The sequence below is a fragment of the Populus alba genome, chromosome 1, assembly GCF_005239225.2.
Source record: "Populus alba chromosome 1, ASM523922v2, whole genome shotgun sequence".
Classification (NCBI taxonomy): Eukaryota; Viridiplantae; Streptophyta; class Magnoliopsida; order Malpighiales; family Salicaceae; genus Populus; species Populus alba.
Window position 1 is genome coordinate 45058875 of NC_133284.1, and position 16396 is coordinate 45075270.

Genomic DNA, 16396 nt, shown 5'->3' on the forward strand with positions numbered 1-16396 from the left:
CTAAACTAAGGTGGTATTATTAGAATCTTGGAAGGTTTATTACAAAAATTCTAATTGTACAAGTGATGAGCAATAAAGCCTTAAAAACAAAGGATTCCTCTTAGACAATAAAAAAAGTTTCATGCATTTAAAGTATTTCAACAAGTACCCTTGTTTGTTCTGATTTAAGCATTGTTATTTTTATTATTAGTACGCATGCTAGAACTTTGATCTTATATACATTGCAAGTTTGAATATATGCTTAGATGCATGCTAGTATTCTTTTTATTATATTTATATTGAAAGCATATTTCTCTTAAATTTTATTTTGTATATTTATAGATTTAAAATTAAATGCACTCTAGACTTATGTTAAACAATCTTTTGTGCTTTGAATGCTCTTATTATAATAAACTAAATATTTTTTGCTCAATAGTCTAATGTCATACAACATATTCTAACAACAATCTTAAGACTTTAATTTTTTATATTTGACTTTGTTTAGTTTAGCTTGTGGGAATAATAATAATAATAATAATAATAATAATAATTAATTTTGAAAAAGGATTTTAACATGTTCAAAACTTAAGTTATAATTTAACTTTCTTGAATTTGCTATATTCTCACATATAGATTTGATTTTAATTCTATATGCTTTAATGTATAACCTTTTGGTTTGTTATAATTTCTCCCATTTTTCTTCTTTTAAGTTGTATGAGGTTGTTGTATATCTTTTTTTTTTTTGTTATAATTTATGTTCTAAAATTATTTTTCACACTTCAGCAATTCTATGATCGTTACTATTCTCATATATGTTATTGTTCACATATACAAATAATTAATACAGTGAATAGATACAATCAATGAATTTTTATCTAAAGAAATTAGTTTTTAAACAGGACTGTTTGTGACCTCTCTAATCTTTCATGAGAATATACTTAGTGAAAATATTATTCAAATGATAATATTTTTTACAATACAGTTTGCATGTGAAATAGTGATAATCATGGTGAACAAAATAGGGCTCAACTTAGTAATCCAAGAAAGAGAATAACTATTGATTTTATCTTGCATAATTTAAATATTTTTATTAATTAAATTGTTTTATTACAAGTTTTTTTATTACTTGCTTGTTGTGGAGCTGGAATATTTATTTATAAATATTATCGGCTATATATATATATATCATGTCTTCTACTCAAGATTTAATTGTGTGAATTAATGTTGCTTCAGCAAGTACTACTTCAGTAGTGAGGATCACCTTTTATGGTTTAGCAAGTACTACTTCAGTAGTGAGGATCACCTTTTATGGTTTGTGGTGAAAAACATTGAAAATATGTTTAAATAATAAGATTTAAATAAATTATGGGTGAATTAAAAATTAATCTAAAAGAACCCTTAGTTTTTCTAGATTTAATTATTAATTTATTATGGCTAATCAAAGATTGAATATAGTGAGAATTAATTTTTATTAATTCTTTAACATTTTAGTTTCTAAAATTAGGGACTAAGGAAGAGTTTCTAATTTGAATATTTTTTATTTTTTTCACTCTCTTTCTCACCTTATTTTTTGTGTTTTTATTCTCTTTTATGCTTTGATTGTTTTCTCTTAAATCTAGAGTTTAAGTTCATATTTTGTTGAGAGATATTTAAGTTTTTTTTTTTTTTTTTTGTTCAAACACCATATTTAAAAGTGCATATAAAGTAAGGTGGTGGTATTAGAATCTTGGAAGGTATATTGTAAACTTCCTAGATGAATAAATAAGGAGTAATAAAGTTTTAAGGACAATGGATTTATCTTTGACAATAACAAAAGTTTCATATTTTTAAAGTGTTTCAACAAGTAAATACCTTTTTTTATTTTAATTTAAGCATTATTATTTTTATTATTATTATGTATACTAGGACTTTGATCTTATGTATATTACAAGTTTGAATATATGTTTAGTACGAATGTTAGTATTCTTTTTATTATATTTATGTTGAAAAGCTTGTTTGTCTTGAATTTTATTTTGCATGTTTATAGATTTAAAATTGTATGGATTTTAGAATTATCTTGAACAATTTTTTATGTTTTGTATACTCTTGTTATGATAAACTAAATACCCGTACGCACTAGTTTATATATTTGCATCAAGTAAAGAGCAATAAAGCTTTAAAGACTATGATTACTCTTTGACAACAACAAAATCTTATACTAAATATTTTTTACAAATTTATATATTTGTTTAGTATACATAATAGCTTTTTATAATGAATGAATGATTATCATGATGTTATTATATGTTGGCATGATTATAAACTAAATAAAAAAATTTTGCTTGTCTAATTTATTGATTTTTGTGAATTTTTAGACAGCAGCCGCTACAGGGGGTGATGATTTTCATCGAGAGATTCTCCGGCTGCTAGATTTGAGCGGTGGCTATGACGAGGCAGATGTGGTTCCAGCAACTCATGCAGTAGAGGCTAGCTCTTATTGGCTTCAGGCTACACCAACTCTGGATGAACCCTTCACTCCTGATGGTGTTGATAGGACATGGAGTCTCGGATTCCAGCCTTACCAATTGATCAGCTTCATTTTCACGAATGCTGCTAGAAGCAAATCCTACATTACATGCAAATGGAGCGTTATTGCTTCTTCTTTTTCCTCAAAAGGAGAGCTGGCTGATGACATCCAAGGAAGCCGCACTTGGAGATTTCTTTAGTGTTGTAGCCTTTTTATTTTCATTTTTTGTAGAGAAAACTAATCAATTTATCAATTCATGTTTGTAGCTGTTAATTGGGTTTTTTTTTTTTGTGATAATATCATGACAGTAGCATAGTAATGAAATTTGGACTAATCGATAGATTGATCAGAGGCGTTGAATGATTTTAGTTGAAGAAAAAAAGATAGTTCACCCTATCAAAAACCCTAATTGATCTAATTATCCAAACCTGACCCGATCAGAAAACGATATTTTAGCTTTTTGATTTTTTTTTAATTAAAAAAAAGATTATTTTGGTAAAAATAACATTGTTTTCTTCATTTTAAAAGAAAAAAATTTGCAGGCTTAATACAAATCGACTTTTCTAACTTGTGATCCAGATCTTGCGTCAAATTAACTCCTGCATGGGTTTTACAATTATGTACAGTAGAAGTTTAGTTGAGAGGATGGATACAAACAGAGGATGTTAGATTGTAAATTCTGAGTTATTAAGGGCAAACCTGTTTCCATCTAGCTCTAAAAAAGTTTAGTAAATGCTATTAGATTGTCCTTCTGTCCATGGTTGAAGGGTACCAACAGCAAGTCAAGAGGACTTTATCCTTCGAATAATCCATCCCATCTAGTTGCAGGTTATAATTTGGGATAATACAGAAATTTTCCCCTGAATAGTTCTTCCAGTGGCTTGAATTTGCTTCTCTCTTCTTTTTTTACTTCTTGTTATTCAAGGTCAATAGAGAAGATGACTACAAGTCAGATTACATCAACAATATCCTCAAGTAAAACTCGCAGCCAGTCAGTCCTTGGATATGTTTTCTTTTAAAGAACATGCCTCACTCAAACTATCCATTCCATAGCAGGTGATCTCTTGATGCTGGATAAGTAGCCTGACTGGTTAGGACCGCCATTTCGACTGCGGACACCTGAGAATTAATCGGTATTCAGCTCCATCAATGAAAAGCAAGCTGTAGCAAATCAGCCTGTTTATTTCTGCATTTCAAAATATTTGTTTCTTTAAGCAGATCGGTCAAAGAGCCAAGAGCAAGCTAAGCCAGCGCATTGGGAATAAAATGCTTTCACAAAATGAATGGCCTGTTTTGTCTATATTGAATTTGTCAATACCTAAAGCTAAACCCTCTCAAAGAACAAAGCCTAAGCCAATTCCCATCTTAATCAATACAAGTATATGATTCTTCTGAATGAGCTCAAGTTGTTTACCGGAACCAAATATCTATTCTCAAGGAAATGTGAAGCACATAATAATAATTTCATTTGTCATTGCTTCTGCATTCAGAAATACAGGCATCTGATCACGAGGGATTCCATGATTGTAACTCGGAATATGAGCAAAAAATGTACTTTAGAACCAGAAGATACTAGAAACAAAATCACGTCATTTTCACTATAAATATCCACTGTTTCTTGTAAGGTCTGAAGAAATGTGTTGATGAACATTATATGATACGGGTAAGGCATTCCAATATTCGACAAAATCAATCCTGTTACACAGAAGTTGTTTCCAGAATTTAACAATACTACCTGTTGATGTGTATTGGTTGTTTTCTTGTATCCTTTTGAGTATTTGAGCAATCCAGGATCATTCCCTTTGAAGAACAGATTCACGTAAAGATGAATCTGCAAATATTGATTTCGAGAGAAGGCAAGGTATGCAATATCCGGCCAACCGAAGCATGCTAAATGGAATTGGAACGACACTAAAACTTTGATTCAAACATTTGGGACAAAATTTAGACTAGAGTATGATGATAAATACAACTAAGGTTTCTAAAATTACACTGATTAATTAATATAGCAAAAGCAAAACTCACCCTAATTATACACCAATTCTGCTGCTACGATTAATAGACCATGAAAAGGGCAAATGATCATAATAGAAATATTATAGATGCACAGTTTCTTACAATGATATGTACATCAAATCTGAAAGAATGCATAAACAGGTACCACACTACAAAAAGATAGAAGATGTACTCAGCCTCCCTCCAAGCTCTTCAAGTTGGATTGACATCTCGTGAAACTTGGCCTTGCCATCTGCATGAGAAAAAAGGATCAAAATCTTTAATACCGTATCCATAAAAAGCACTACTATATGAGAACAAATAAAAAGAATCAGAAAAATCATTATTTACTATTTAGAAATACATAAAAAAGATCAAAAACTTTAATCCTGGTCAACCCAGTCGAACCCGTAAATATTAGAAAAATATTTTATATTTTCAATATAAACCGTAAAAGAACAAATAAAAAACCAGTCAGGGCAACAACCTGGCAAAACCCAGTCGACTAGCGGGTTGCCCCATGACTCGGGCGAACCCGGACAAGACCCAGTGTCTTGTTTTTTTTTTCTCTTTCAAATATGATTTTTCTCCTATACCCCTCTTTTTTTATATTTTTTTAGTTGGTTATTAACACTTTAAAGTTCACTATATAAATATTAGAAAAATATTTTATTTTTTCAATATATAATTTAAAGCCCTTTAGTATATATATATACTCTATGTTCCCAAGAAAAAAAATTAATTTTTTAATATGGAATTTGAAACCATTTCGTATATATACTCTATGTTCCCAATAAAAAAATTATATTTTTTCATTGTGGGATAAAAAAATTTAGTTTAAATAATTCAACTGAAAATAATAACATAATATCTTTTCAATGTGAGATTTGAAACTTGTTCATATATATATAGTATGTTTATTTTTTCAATATGAAATTTGAAATCCATTAGTATATATATACTCTATGTTCCCAAGAAAAATGTTATTTTTTAATATGAGATAAAAAACTTTTTTGATTTAAATATTTCAACTTAAAAGCATAACATAATATCTTTTTAAAATATTCTTTTAAACTTCACTATTTACATGTATAACTTATATTTACATGGATTTTTTCTTAATTTTTTTGGGTTGACTCATGAAACCCGGAACCCAGCCCGGGCCGGGTTTAATAACTAAGTATTTAATAGCCAAAGATACTCAAGTCAGATGCAAGATTTCCCTATTTTCAAATAGTAAAAAATTCATTAATGGTACAAAAATCACTTAAACCAACCTTGAGAGCAGAAATCTCGCAAGAGGACTTAAATTCGCATTTGAATTAAATTCCTTGGTCGGTTGCTTTTTCCTGCTATCAGCATCTGTATTTCCATTTTGTGTTTCTTCAGGGGTTGTCTTGTCCTTGCTTAATAGGCGAGCTTCAAGCTCCTGCAGATCTCTCAGTGAAGATTCTTTCGAACTGCAGAAACCGCTTTTACTTCAGTAATTTGAACTAACAATTGCCACTATGTTGGCAAATACTATCACTTTAACCTAATTTTCTTAGACAGTTAATGTGAGAATTTTGAACCTTGCCAACTGCTGAAGCAAACTTCTGACAAAGATATCACAAGATCCAGGCTTTACCCGCTCCATATTTACAAGCGAATTTGTGACTCCTTGAAAAAGTGCTCTTTCTGAATCATCAGCAACAGCCTATATCATACATATCAAGCTATTAGAAATGAAACAGGTGAAGATGAAATTGACACAAACTTGAAAAGAACATGTGGAGCCATCAGATTGCGCATAGAACTTAAATCAAAGATACCTAAACTGTTGGCAGGGACCTAACACGCTCACAATTTTTAATCACTAGAAAATACAAGAAATTGTGTGCAATAGCACTCCAATGCGACAAAAAGAAAAGAAAAACACAGCATATTTCCACAATTTCTAAAAGGCATAAATGAACAAGAGAAAAAGAAAAGAAAAGAAACGATAGCACAAGTCTAGTAAACATGGGAAATAACAAGGTAAATATTTCATTATTAAATGCAGTTGACTACAGCGATCTAAAGATTTAGTAGCCCAAAATCATTTTATGAACCGACTTCTTTTATTTCTTGATAAGCTTATGAACTAACTTGTAAAGCAACCTGATCAATTTCGTCATAGAAAATTAGTTGAAGAAAAGCAAACCAAAATATTCCATGTTTCATATAACCCTAGGCGCATATAATAAATGATCTGATGGGCCAAATTTGCTGCATAGCTAGTACCAATCTTTGCAATGGTTTGTCAGAAGCTAAAGAGATGTGAATTGATGAGAAATACTACATCCACCTGCTCTATTGCCAAAATTCATTTTGTTGACAGAAAGGAACTTCATAACTGACTTGTCACCTTGGAAATTAGATTATAATTTATGAAATAACAACACTACAATACCTCTGTCATGCAAATCTGAAAACTGATACACAGCATCATTTGGCTACTCACCTCTTTTAAGGATGGGATAAGCAAAACTGACAAGGATGCTGATGCTATTCTTGCACTTTCTTCAACATAGCTGGCTTGCTGTGATTTTGGAAAAGCTTTTGGTGCATCGAAGTATTCACGAGAACTTCTGAGGTAGAAGTGTTGCCCTTATGAAATTTGTAAAAAACTTTCTTTTTTTCTTTTTTGTGCAGGCAAAATGATTATCCACATGTTTAAGTATAATGTACCTGGAAGAATCAGAGCTGTTTGTCAATTGCTCTCTTCTTCTGTTCTCCAGCCCATATCTATTATTATTGCTTGGTACAAGCCTTTCCCTAGCATTTCCTTTCCTCAACCCTCCTTGAAACGCGGCCCTTGCCTGCATACACACAACAATCAAAGAATCTTCTCAACATAAGCACACTGAAAGGTTCCAGATCAGAATCTCCTTATAAACATGAAACTGTCAAAAGGAGGAAAGGTCAGGAATCTGACAAAAATGGTAAAAACATGATTTGAGCAAAAGCTTTAGGAAGATCCAGAGACCAAATCTTCAGGTTTGGTTGGGGCAGACAATCCAACTTTAGATGAGAAAATAAAACAATAAAAAATACAAGCAAGATGGAATGCAAGTTCTAACATTGCTTCAGGAATGAGTACAGTTGAGAAGCACTAAATAACAATTCAAGACTGATTCAAAAGGATCTGATGATTAATGGCCATATTTACAAGCTGCCTAGTGAAATTAGCACGTAACAATAAAACACAGAAGTAACCTCGGCAAGATTTAGAGCACTGTCCTCCAGTGAGGAACTTGAAGTTCTCTCTTGCATTCCTAATCTGGATTTATGAGTCCGAGGAGAGTCAGATTCATCATGTTGGCCACGGAAAACAACTGTTCCACTGGTAGAAACATCTACAAAAGTAGTCGATGTGCTGCTAGACTACACAACATAAAAATCTGATAAAATAAATGGGTTGCACAGGGAAAGCAATATGTATTGCACAACTTAATACAAAAGTCATACCGCATTGTTTTGATCTCGAAACAAGGCAGATGACTGATATCCTTTAGGAGTCCGTATGACAACAGTTCCTGATCCACTCACGGACAAATCATCCTGGAAATTGAGTACTTCAGCCAATATTAAGAGTTTGGTCTAGAGAGTTCCAGCTTATTCAGTTTCTGCTATAATTTCCGATCAATTAAGCACACTATTGAATTTCTAACCAGTCAGCAGCAGGTTCGAAAAAAACTGGATAACATGTAGACATTTACTTCTGTAAAATTCTAGCGTGAGTCGCTGTTGGAAACATTCCAGGAGAAGGCCATTGCTTGTGCTTAGGCATGTAACTTTTACCAATCATGTTGATGGCAGCCGCTAACATCTAAATATTTAGTACAGCTGGTTTCATCACTTCTTTTTTTTTGTTTTTTTTGTTTTTTAGAAAACTATCTTGGCCTCTATTCTTAGCCCACAACACAGGTGAAGTTTTCATTCTTGATATAATGCATAATTCAAAAGAGAGCACTTACATCATCATAGGAATTATCCTGATGATCATCATGATATGGATCCCTAGCATCTTTACCATAGGATAATTCCAGTGATTCCTGAAGTGCATTTCCAGATGCAGACAACAAATGATTACCACTCTCTGAAGCTCTTCTTTGGGTATCCTTATTGTATGAAATATCTGTTTTCTTTTCTCTAACCTGAGGTGGTCTTGCAGCACTTCTAATGGTTCCTGTAGTCTGTGATCCACCAATGCTGAAGTCCCATCCAGCATTTTTGAAGGGCTTTCCCTGACCGCTGCAAATTAAACCAGTCCATTGGAATAAGATAACACATTTGCAGACAACAAACAATAAAAAAATGAAATTCACCTGGCTCGAACAGTTCCATCAGCCCTCAAGTCTCTTACAACCTTCACAGTATCAAAACCTTCCCCTATTCCTATAGGACCATTCCTGGGGGTTTCTGCATCCTTTATCTGGTACATTGGACGCTCTCTATCAAGATGACAACAAGATTGTAAATATTGTGCTTGCTTATGTAACAAAGATGCATCCAGTTTCGCATTTTGTTTAACAAAAATACACGCCAGGAACTGTTACAGGAAATAATGCCCGAGACAAAATTAAGCACATTTCAAGCTACCTTATGATACCTTGTATCCTTAATACTGACATAAGGAAATAAAACAAAATAGAGAGAGGAGAAAAGGAAGGTAAAAAGAAAAAAGCTTCAGCAACCATATTTGTTTTAGTGGGAATGCAGCATCCTAAGGCAATGGACAAAAGCAAAATATCGCACCTTATTCTTTCCAAAAGCCTTGGGCTCTTTCTAGCATTTCTAATAAACCGATGCCTCAGAAGTTCCTTAGCAGTTGGCCTCTGAAATTTAATACATGGAAAATTGAAAGGTAAAAATCAAACAATGGTTAAGCCAACAACATAGATATTAAATACACAGCACCCATTTCAACTAACAAGTATCAGAACATTCAGAAACATTGATAAATAAAAGAAAACGGCAAGAGAAAATAAGGGTTCGTTCACTAATAGAAAATTATTTTCTTTTTCCATTTCCAGTTTTCTTTTTATTTTCCAGTTTTTCTTTTCCAATGAAAAATTGAAAAACACGATCATTTGCTGAGAACAAAAGGGAATTTTTCCACAAAAAAAAATAAGAAATACATTAAGATTACAACTATTTTTCATAAAAAATCAAAACCATAATTTATAATAGTCATCTTAATATTTCATATTCATGATAATATAATTATAAAATATTAATTTGTTTTCATTCAAATTAAAAATTATCATAAAAAAGTTATATTGTTAACCCAATGCAAACTTTATATTAGATTTTTAATAAAAAAATAAATTTATGGCACAAATAAATATGAAAAATATGAAAAGAAAATAATTTTTATATTTTATATGGCAAAACAGTGCTTTTATATAAATGAAAAAAATTGCATTGTTCATGTTTTTTCTTCATTTGAAAAAAAGTGGAAAAAATTATGAAGGAAAACCATGGAGGACCTCTAAACTGTTTTCAAACTCAATACAAATTTGGAAAACTGAAAAAAAAATTAAATGAAAAAATATTATATTGAAAAGGAAGTTTCAGTTTTCTAACTCTGGTTTTTCTAGAAAATTGGAGTATTGCTCTGTTTTCAAACAGCCCCTAAACTTCATATTACAGCAAGGGTAGAGTCAATTTGATTTAGTGTTCTCACAAGCTCCTTTTTTTGTCAGCAAGGGGCATAAATTCTGATGGAAGGTGAGATAATTCACTCAAACAAATTACTGAGTGGAACAAAGGATCTCCACTCAAAAAACAACAAACTCCAACAAAACAACATAGAGAATCACAGCAAACAATTGGATTTGAAAACTCAACTAACTGAATTGAGAACACTATATCGGCAATATTCATTTTTTTGTGACAAGTATTTGAGGAAACATCCTAGATTCACAGAAGAGTCCCTAGTCTCCTCCCCTTGATTTAACCCCCCCCCCCAGCACCTCATGTAATAAGTGGACACTGAGGGGTATGATATTCAGTTGTAAATTTTGCAGCTCTTGCTAATCAATTTGAGCACATCACCAGTTTTGCTTTTCACATTCATTCAACATCCACTAATAGAAAGAAAAACAAAAGCCACATAGCAGATCTCGTTCTTAAGAACAACACTAGATGAACTCAGTATAATAATCCAAATCAAGTTCAAATCCAAACTCCAACTTTTCATATTTTCAAGACAATGGATATGGGGACTAGTATCAGAGGTTCTGCAAGGGTGCAGGGATATGTTTATTTATCATTATCATATTGTTACTACATTTGTTTATACCATCTGACATGCTACGCTGATAAAGCTTTTTCTAATTTATAAATGGGGCACCTCTGGCAAAGAAACACACAAACAGGGAAGAAATAAATGGCTCTATATTTTCTTATTTGTTCGTACAGATCAATCTTTGACAGTTCAAAGAGAACATGTTGCACCCTCTCTCAATGTGTGTGTTTGGGAGTGCGAGCATGCATGCATGGTCGTATCATTATAAGGGAACTTGAAGCAACAAGCATGTCATGAAATTTCATTGAAAAGTTGGACTTGTTTAACCAAGCTCTAAATTGATTCGTCCACTTGCAATTACTCAAGAACACCCAATTCATAGGAAACCCATCATATCTCCAATACTCACAAGGAAACAGGAAATAAATAATACAGAGGAAATAAATACTAGCCTCGGCAGGAACTTTCTTTAAACAGAACGAGACAAACTCCTTCATAGGACGAGAAAAGTGTTCATCCAGCTGCACAAGAAACAAATGTTGAATAGTACTTCCACATGTTAAATACATATTTCATCATTCTACAATTGTAAAGACACTAATCAGTTTGACATTAAAGAATGCAGAGAGAACCTGTGGTGGATTTTCTCGAGGTATGATAAAGAGAACCCTCATAGGATGAAGATCAGCAAGTGGAGGTTCCCCTTTTGCCATCTCAATAGCAGTTATCCCTAGAGACCAAATATCTGCCTGCATCAAGCAAGGGCTTTAGCATGACCACACTCAAACGTTGATATGGAGGGAGGGAGAGAGGAGTGATGTACAGCTCTAGCAAAACAAATCAGAAAAACCAAAAGAGAAGCTAAGAACTGTTTTAAAGATACCTTCACATTATATCCTTCAGAATTCTGAATCACCTCTGGAGCCATCCAGAATGGTGTTCCTACAAAAGTCTGTATTTGTTAACCAAATTAGCATATTGCTGAACAGATTTTTCACTCAAAATTGAATGCCAGAACAAAGTAAGAAATTTTTAAATGATAATTATCAGAAGATGATGGGTTCTAGTCATCCAAAGAATGCTACCAACTTGAATTGCAAATCAGAAGAAAGAAATGGTTAGATGACAAAAACTATCTAATGAAGATGAATTCCAGTAATCCAACAAATGCTACCTATTTGAATTACAAAACTTGGAAAACAAAAGGACAGTAAACAGGGGGGCCTGTGGCCCAAAATGGCCAGTGCAGATAAGCCAACTAGGAATAATAATTGGAAGGGGAGCCACACCACTCATTCAAACAGGAAATAATGGTGATGTCTCCATCTACTAAATAGTTACTCCCTTCGTCCAAAATAAAAGGCCACTACAAAATGCAATAAATTTTTTTTTTTTTTTCAATTACAGAATTCATTCAATTATTTTCTTTATTTTTAGTTTTCAATGAATTGAACAAAGATTTCAATTATTTTAATTTAACAATTGAATTATGATCTAATATCATTTTCTATGAGTTCCCACATTAGTTTCTGCTGATCTGCTATTTTGCTGTAGCAATTATCTGCTACTCCTTCATAATAGTTTAACAAACAAAAAAAGCAAATGTCATAATACAAGTTTAGCAAGGAATAGGTCCTAAAACAGTAGACCTAACAATAAATGATAAACAAAAAATCCACAAGGCATATTCCACTATGTGATACACTCTTTACTGGTTGTAGAACAAAGCTTAGCTGAATAAATTGTAGTACCTTTCTCCTCGATATTGTTCCGGTTAACTGTGCAGAAACGCCAAAATCTGCAACCTGTCACAAGGTCACCATAGTAACTTGGAATACTAAAAGTGAGCACATAAATCCACCACTTTCTCAAATAAAAAAAAAATGGTAAACCTACTACATTTACATATCTTCTAATTCACCACTCTACAGATAATCAAGGGGGCCTTATAAGCCTATGGCCTTGTAAGCCTATTCAAGACAAAAGGAAATACCTTAACATCACCATTCTCGCTCAACAATATGTTTGCAGCTGCCAAAATTTAGTTGGCAGGACGTCAGTGGGCAAGCAATTCAAGCAAGCATTGAGGTAAAAAAAAAAAATAACAGGAAGGACAGAAATTAAAAGAAAATTAAAAATAAATAAATAAATTTGCAAAACCTTTAATATCTCTGTGAATTTTTCCTTCATTATGTAAATATTCAATAGCATGCAGCAAGTCCCGTAAAATACAAGCAATTGACATTTCATCCAGTGGAGGACCTGACTGCAGCTGCAGAAATAAAAACATGTATTAGCTTTTCAGAGAATAATCATTATCTAGAAAATTATCTGGTTCAATTATAAATAAACAATAATTGACAATTACTGCATCAACATTGCAAATAACCATTATTAGGAATCTTTCGCAGACAAAATTACTAATTTCATGTAACAAAGAAACGAAACAAGTGAAGTAACCTACTAGGTCAGCAACAGATCCACCAGCCATGTACTCCATAATTATCCATAGTTTCGTCTGGTGAAGATAGGATCCATAGTACTCCGTGATGTATGGAGATCGGCATTGTCGCAAAACAGAAATTTCCTAGCAAAAAAATTAGATACATGAGGAACAAAATCATCACATATAATAAATGGATAACCCTGATTAAGAGGTAATACCTTTTGAATGTCTTCAATTTCATCCTCACTGCAGAAGAAAAAACCAAGCAATATTTAGGAAATAGAGAACCACATTATACTGTTTATAAAGCTAGCATGCTAAAATGTTTTTGGAGAAAAAAATTGCAGTCTGTTTGCAATACAAAAAGCTTCTAGTTCAATAAGAGCCAAGAGGCCATATAATAAGTAATCTCCCCTAACATGCATTTTACCATAAGGCAAGACATATCATAGATGAAGTCAGAAAGTACAGATATCAGAACATGTTTCCATTGTTGTTTCCCAAACATCTTGGTATTTTTTTCTTTTCTTTTCTTTTCCTTTTTTTTTTTTTTTTTTTTTTTTTTTTTTTTTGCTGATTGTAAATATTTTTCTAATACTAATCTCCTTTCATTATAAGTGGGAAACTGAAAAAAGAAACATTTAATTTCACTAGATATCACTGTTGCAATTGTTTCCCCAACCATCAATATCAGCAACAGTGGCATAAAGTTATGTCTCCAATAAAATATCAGCACATGGTTAAGTGCCCATAGGATAACACCTATTTGCACCTAGGATATACTTTCAAAAACAACCCCATTGTCTATGTTTTCTAACACAGTGAAGTGGTTCAGCTGCTTTAACGCCTACAATTTACTTTGAGAGGAATTTATGAAGCCCGTCCACATAAATCTCTTCAGTAAAGTAATAGAACAATTGTGAATCAGGGAAGAATGGAAAACCGGGGTGCCTTTCAGTTTCTCTCTGGCCAGGAAAATATTCACTTGTACACAGAGAGACACCCCTGGGACAGACTGAAGATCAGATACAATTAATCCTCTAATTTTGATAGCAGAGAGCATAATACAAAAGGCAAAATAACTAATGTTGAGTGCTTACGATTCTTCCAAATCAATAACTTTGATAGCAACTTCTTTGTTAAGCTCCTTGTCAAACCTGCATATTAGAAAGGCATCAGCGGCAACAAGTACAGCATGTACACTCTTCAGATAGTTATTGTGATGGTAAAGCTTCATTTTGGAAATAAAAATAGCATGCAATATCAATAGTATTTTAAGTACAATAATGTGTATTAGCTTCTGATACTGCAATGCTTTAAGCATGTAAAGGAATTTCAATGACATAACTAAGCATACTTAAGGTGGAACATGTTCAAAACGACCCTCACAAAGTGCAAATTTATTACAAAATTCTTCACTAATTCTGCTAATCTGAATGACATGACTTAACAAGTGGAATTAAATTTCTTCTACAGATCATATTATTCCATGATACCTTGATGCGAAGAATCCCGTGTTCCTCTAGTTGGCAAGCACGGAAGATTTCAATTTATCATCCTAATTTCTATGTTTCCATTTTGCATAGATGATAGCTTAGTTTGTCTCATTGTGAGAAACCATGCATGAAAATAACTTAATCATTTTGGGAGTTTTGTGTGTTATGCATCTTTTTGTTTCATTCTCATAGGTGATTTCAACTATGGCAGGGTATGAGCTAGAATTTCCCTGGTGTAATGGATGTCCACCACCTTAATGCTCCAATGTGGTTACACAAGTGCAGTACTGGCAACTTATGTTCCCATGAAATCTACAGTGATATTGTACAAATTTCTAACAAGGCTTCCTAAGAAATGTATAGAGTTTCAAACTATTACAAGCAAGAGAATAGCAATGTGATTGCTGCAGAACATAAACAAGAAATGAACACATACGCTTTATAAACATCGCCAAACGATCCTCTCCCAATCAACTCCAACGAACTAAATCTAGCCCCAGCGGCCTCCATTAACCCAGCTGCATCAGCCATTTCTATGCAATCAAACAAAAACCTCTTCCTTTACAGCCACTTGAGCACACAAAATTAAAACAAACACGTCCACAGCACCCACATTCTCTGAAACAACAAAAAGCCCACTTCCAATTCTCCACTCCAAAATCAAATTCCCTCAACAGGGTCTCTATAAATCCATATCTTAGCCTCAAAAGCCAACTCTGCAACACAATTCATAACAAACCCATCACAAATCTATCACAATTGAAGATCTAAAAAAAACCCAAAAAGTAAATTCTTTCAACAATGCAATAAAGCTAAATTTACACTCAAAGCAAAACCCATATAAAGAAATTCAAAGTAACACGTGATTTGTTTCTCTTTATTTCTTCTCCGTTAGGTGTAAGAGAGTGAACAACTAGGCGAGATATTTTTCTAAAATGACATCCCAACAAAAGAAATTTGGCAACAGCAAAATTCTATAAATGATAGCGAAATAACAGCAAACAGGTAGCCTCCAAATTGGGTTTTAATCAAAATTGACAAATTTGTTACCTTTTTGTTGATTAACCGAGACAAGAACTGAACTTGGAGGCAATTGTAGATCTTTTTTTCTCTTGTGTGAGTCTCTTTCAAGATTTTGAAAAAAAATGAAGAAAAAAAATTCAATTACTTGGGGCCGGCCTCTCTCTTGTGTGCGCCAAGGTCTCTCTCGTATGGGCCTCGTTGAAGGGAGGCTTTTGAGAAGAGATGCAAAGAAAAGAAGGGATCGAGAGAAATGAAGGTATTTTTTCTTGATTTAACTGAGGTTTCTGATTTTTACTCCGCTAATAATTTGTGTTAATTTTTTATTTTTTTTAGCAATAATTGTTGTTTTTAGAGTAAATTAATTTTATCTAATAATGAACTCGTGTCCGTACTGTATAGGATCTGAAGCGCTTGAACGACTGTCGTTTTGAGTTGGATAAAAAAAAAGGTTTCCTTCTCTCTCTTTTTTCTAACAGTGTTTTATTATTACTATATTATTAAAAAAAGATGGAGAAAACATTATTCACTCAGGCACGGTTCCTTCTAGATAGAAACAGTGTTTTCTCCTTGGCCTTAAAAAAACCTCTGTCATGTGTTTAAGGGTAAATTAGTCTTTGCATTGGAACAATTTTGATTGGGGGCAAGATATATATTTTTGTGTGTGGATTGTACAGTAA

General features: G+C 32.7%; 1 protein-coding gene across 3 annotated transcripts; it reads right to left on the bottom strand.

The window, feature by feature from the left end:
- Positions 1-4403: 4403 nt before the first annotated feature.
- LOC118038199 (uncharacterized) lies at positions 4404-16023 on the bottom strand. 3 transcript variants are annotated; one of them, XM_035044521.2, is made up of 22 exons: positions 15747-16021; positions 15133-15412; positions 14301-14357; positions 13419-13446; positions 13219-13341; positions 12915-13026; positions 12748-12785; positions 12506-12559; positions 11638-11706; positions 11387-11503; positions 11207-11275; positions 9260-9339; positions 8830-8955; positions 8659-8755; positions 8479-8556; positions 7970-8062; positions 7718-7885; positions 7190-7320; positions 6963-7089; positions 6052-6176; positions 5758-5940; positions 4404-4733 (listed from the first exon to the last, which is right to left on the bottom strand). In XM_035044521.2, the coding sequence occupies exons 2-22, from the start codon at positions 15225-15227 to the stop codon at positions 4694-4696; spliced, it is 2010 nt and encodes a 669-aa protein (XP_034900412.1). In that variant the 5' UTR covers positions 15228-15412; positions 15747-16021; the 3' UTR covers positions 4404-4693. The 3 variants fall into 3 exon arrangements, with proteins under 3 accessions (XP_034900412.1, XP_034900411.1, XP_034900410.1); XM_035044520.2 differs by having other exon boundaries at positions 6963-7086; positions 8479-8755; positions 15747-16023; XM_035044519.2 differs by having other exon boundaries at positions 8479-8755; positions 15747-16022.
- Positions 16024-16396: the final 373 nt, after the last annotated feature.

Excerpts from the sequence above, each read along its gene's own strand:
- LOC118038199 (XM_035044519.2), bottom strand. The coding sequence starts at position 15,227 with ATGGCTGATGCAGCTGGGTTAATGGAGGCCGCTGGGGCTAGATTTAGT. Across the intron at positions 11,504-11,637 it reads CTGAAGGATATAATGTGAAG|GCAGATATTTGGTCTCTAGG; the intron begins GTATCTTTAAAA and ends TGCTTGATGCAG. Across the intron at positions 9,340-11,206 it reads TAAAGAAAGTTCCTGCCGAG|AGGCCAACTGCTAAGGAACT; the intron begins GCTAGTATTTAT and ends ATTAAATTTCAG.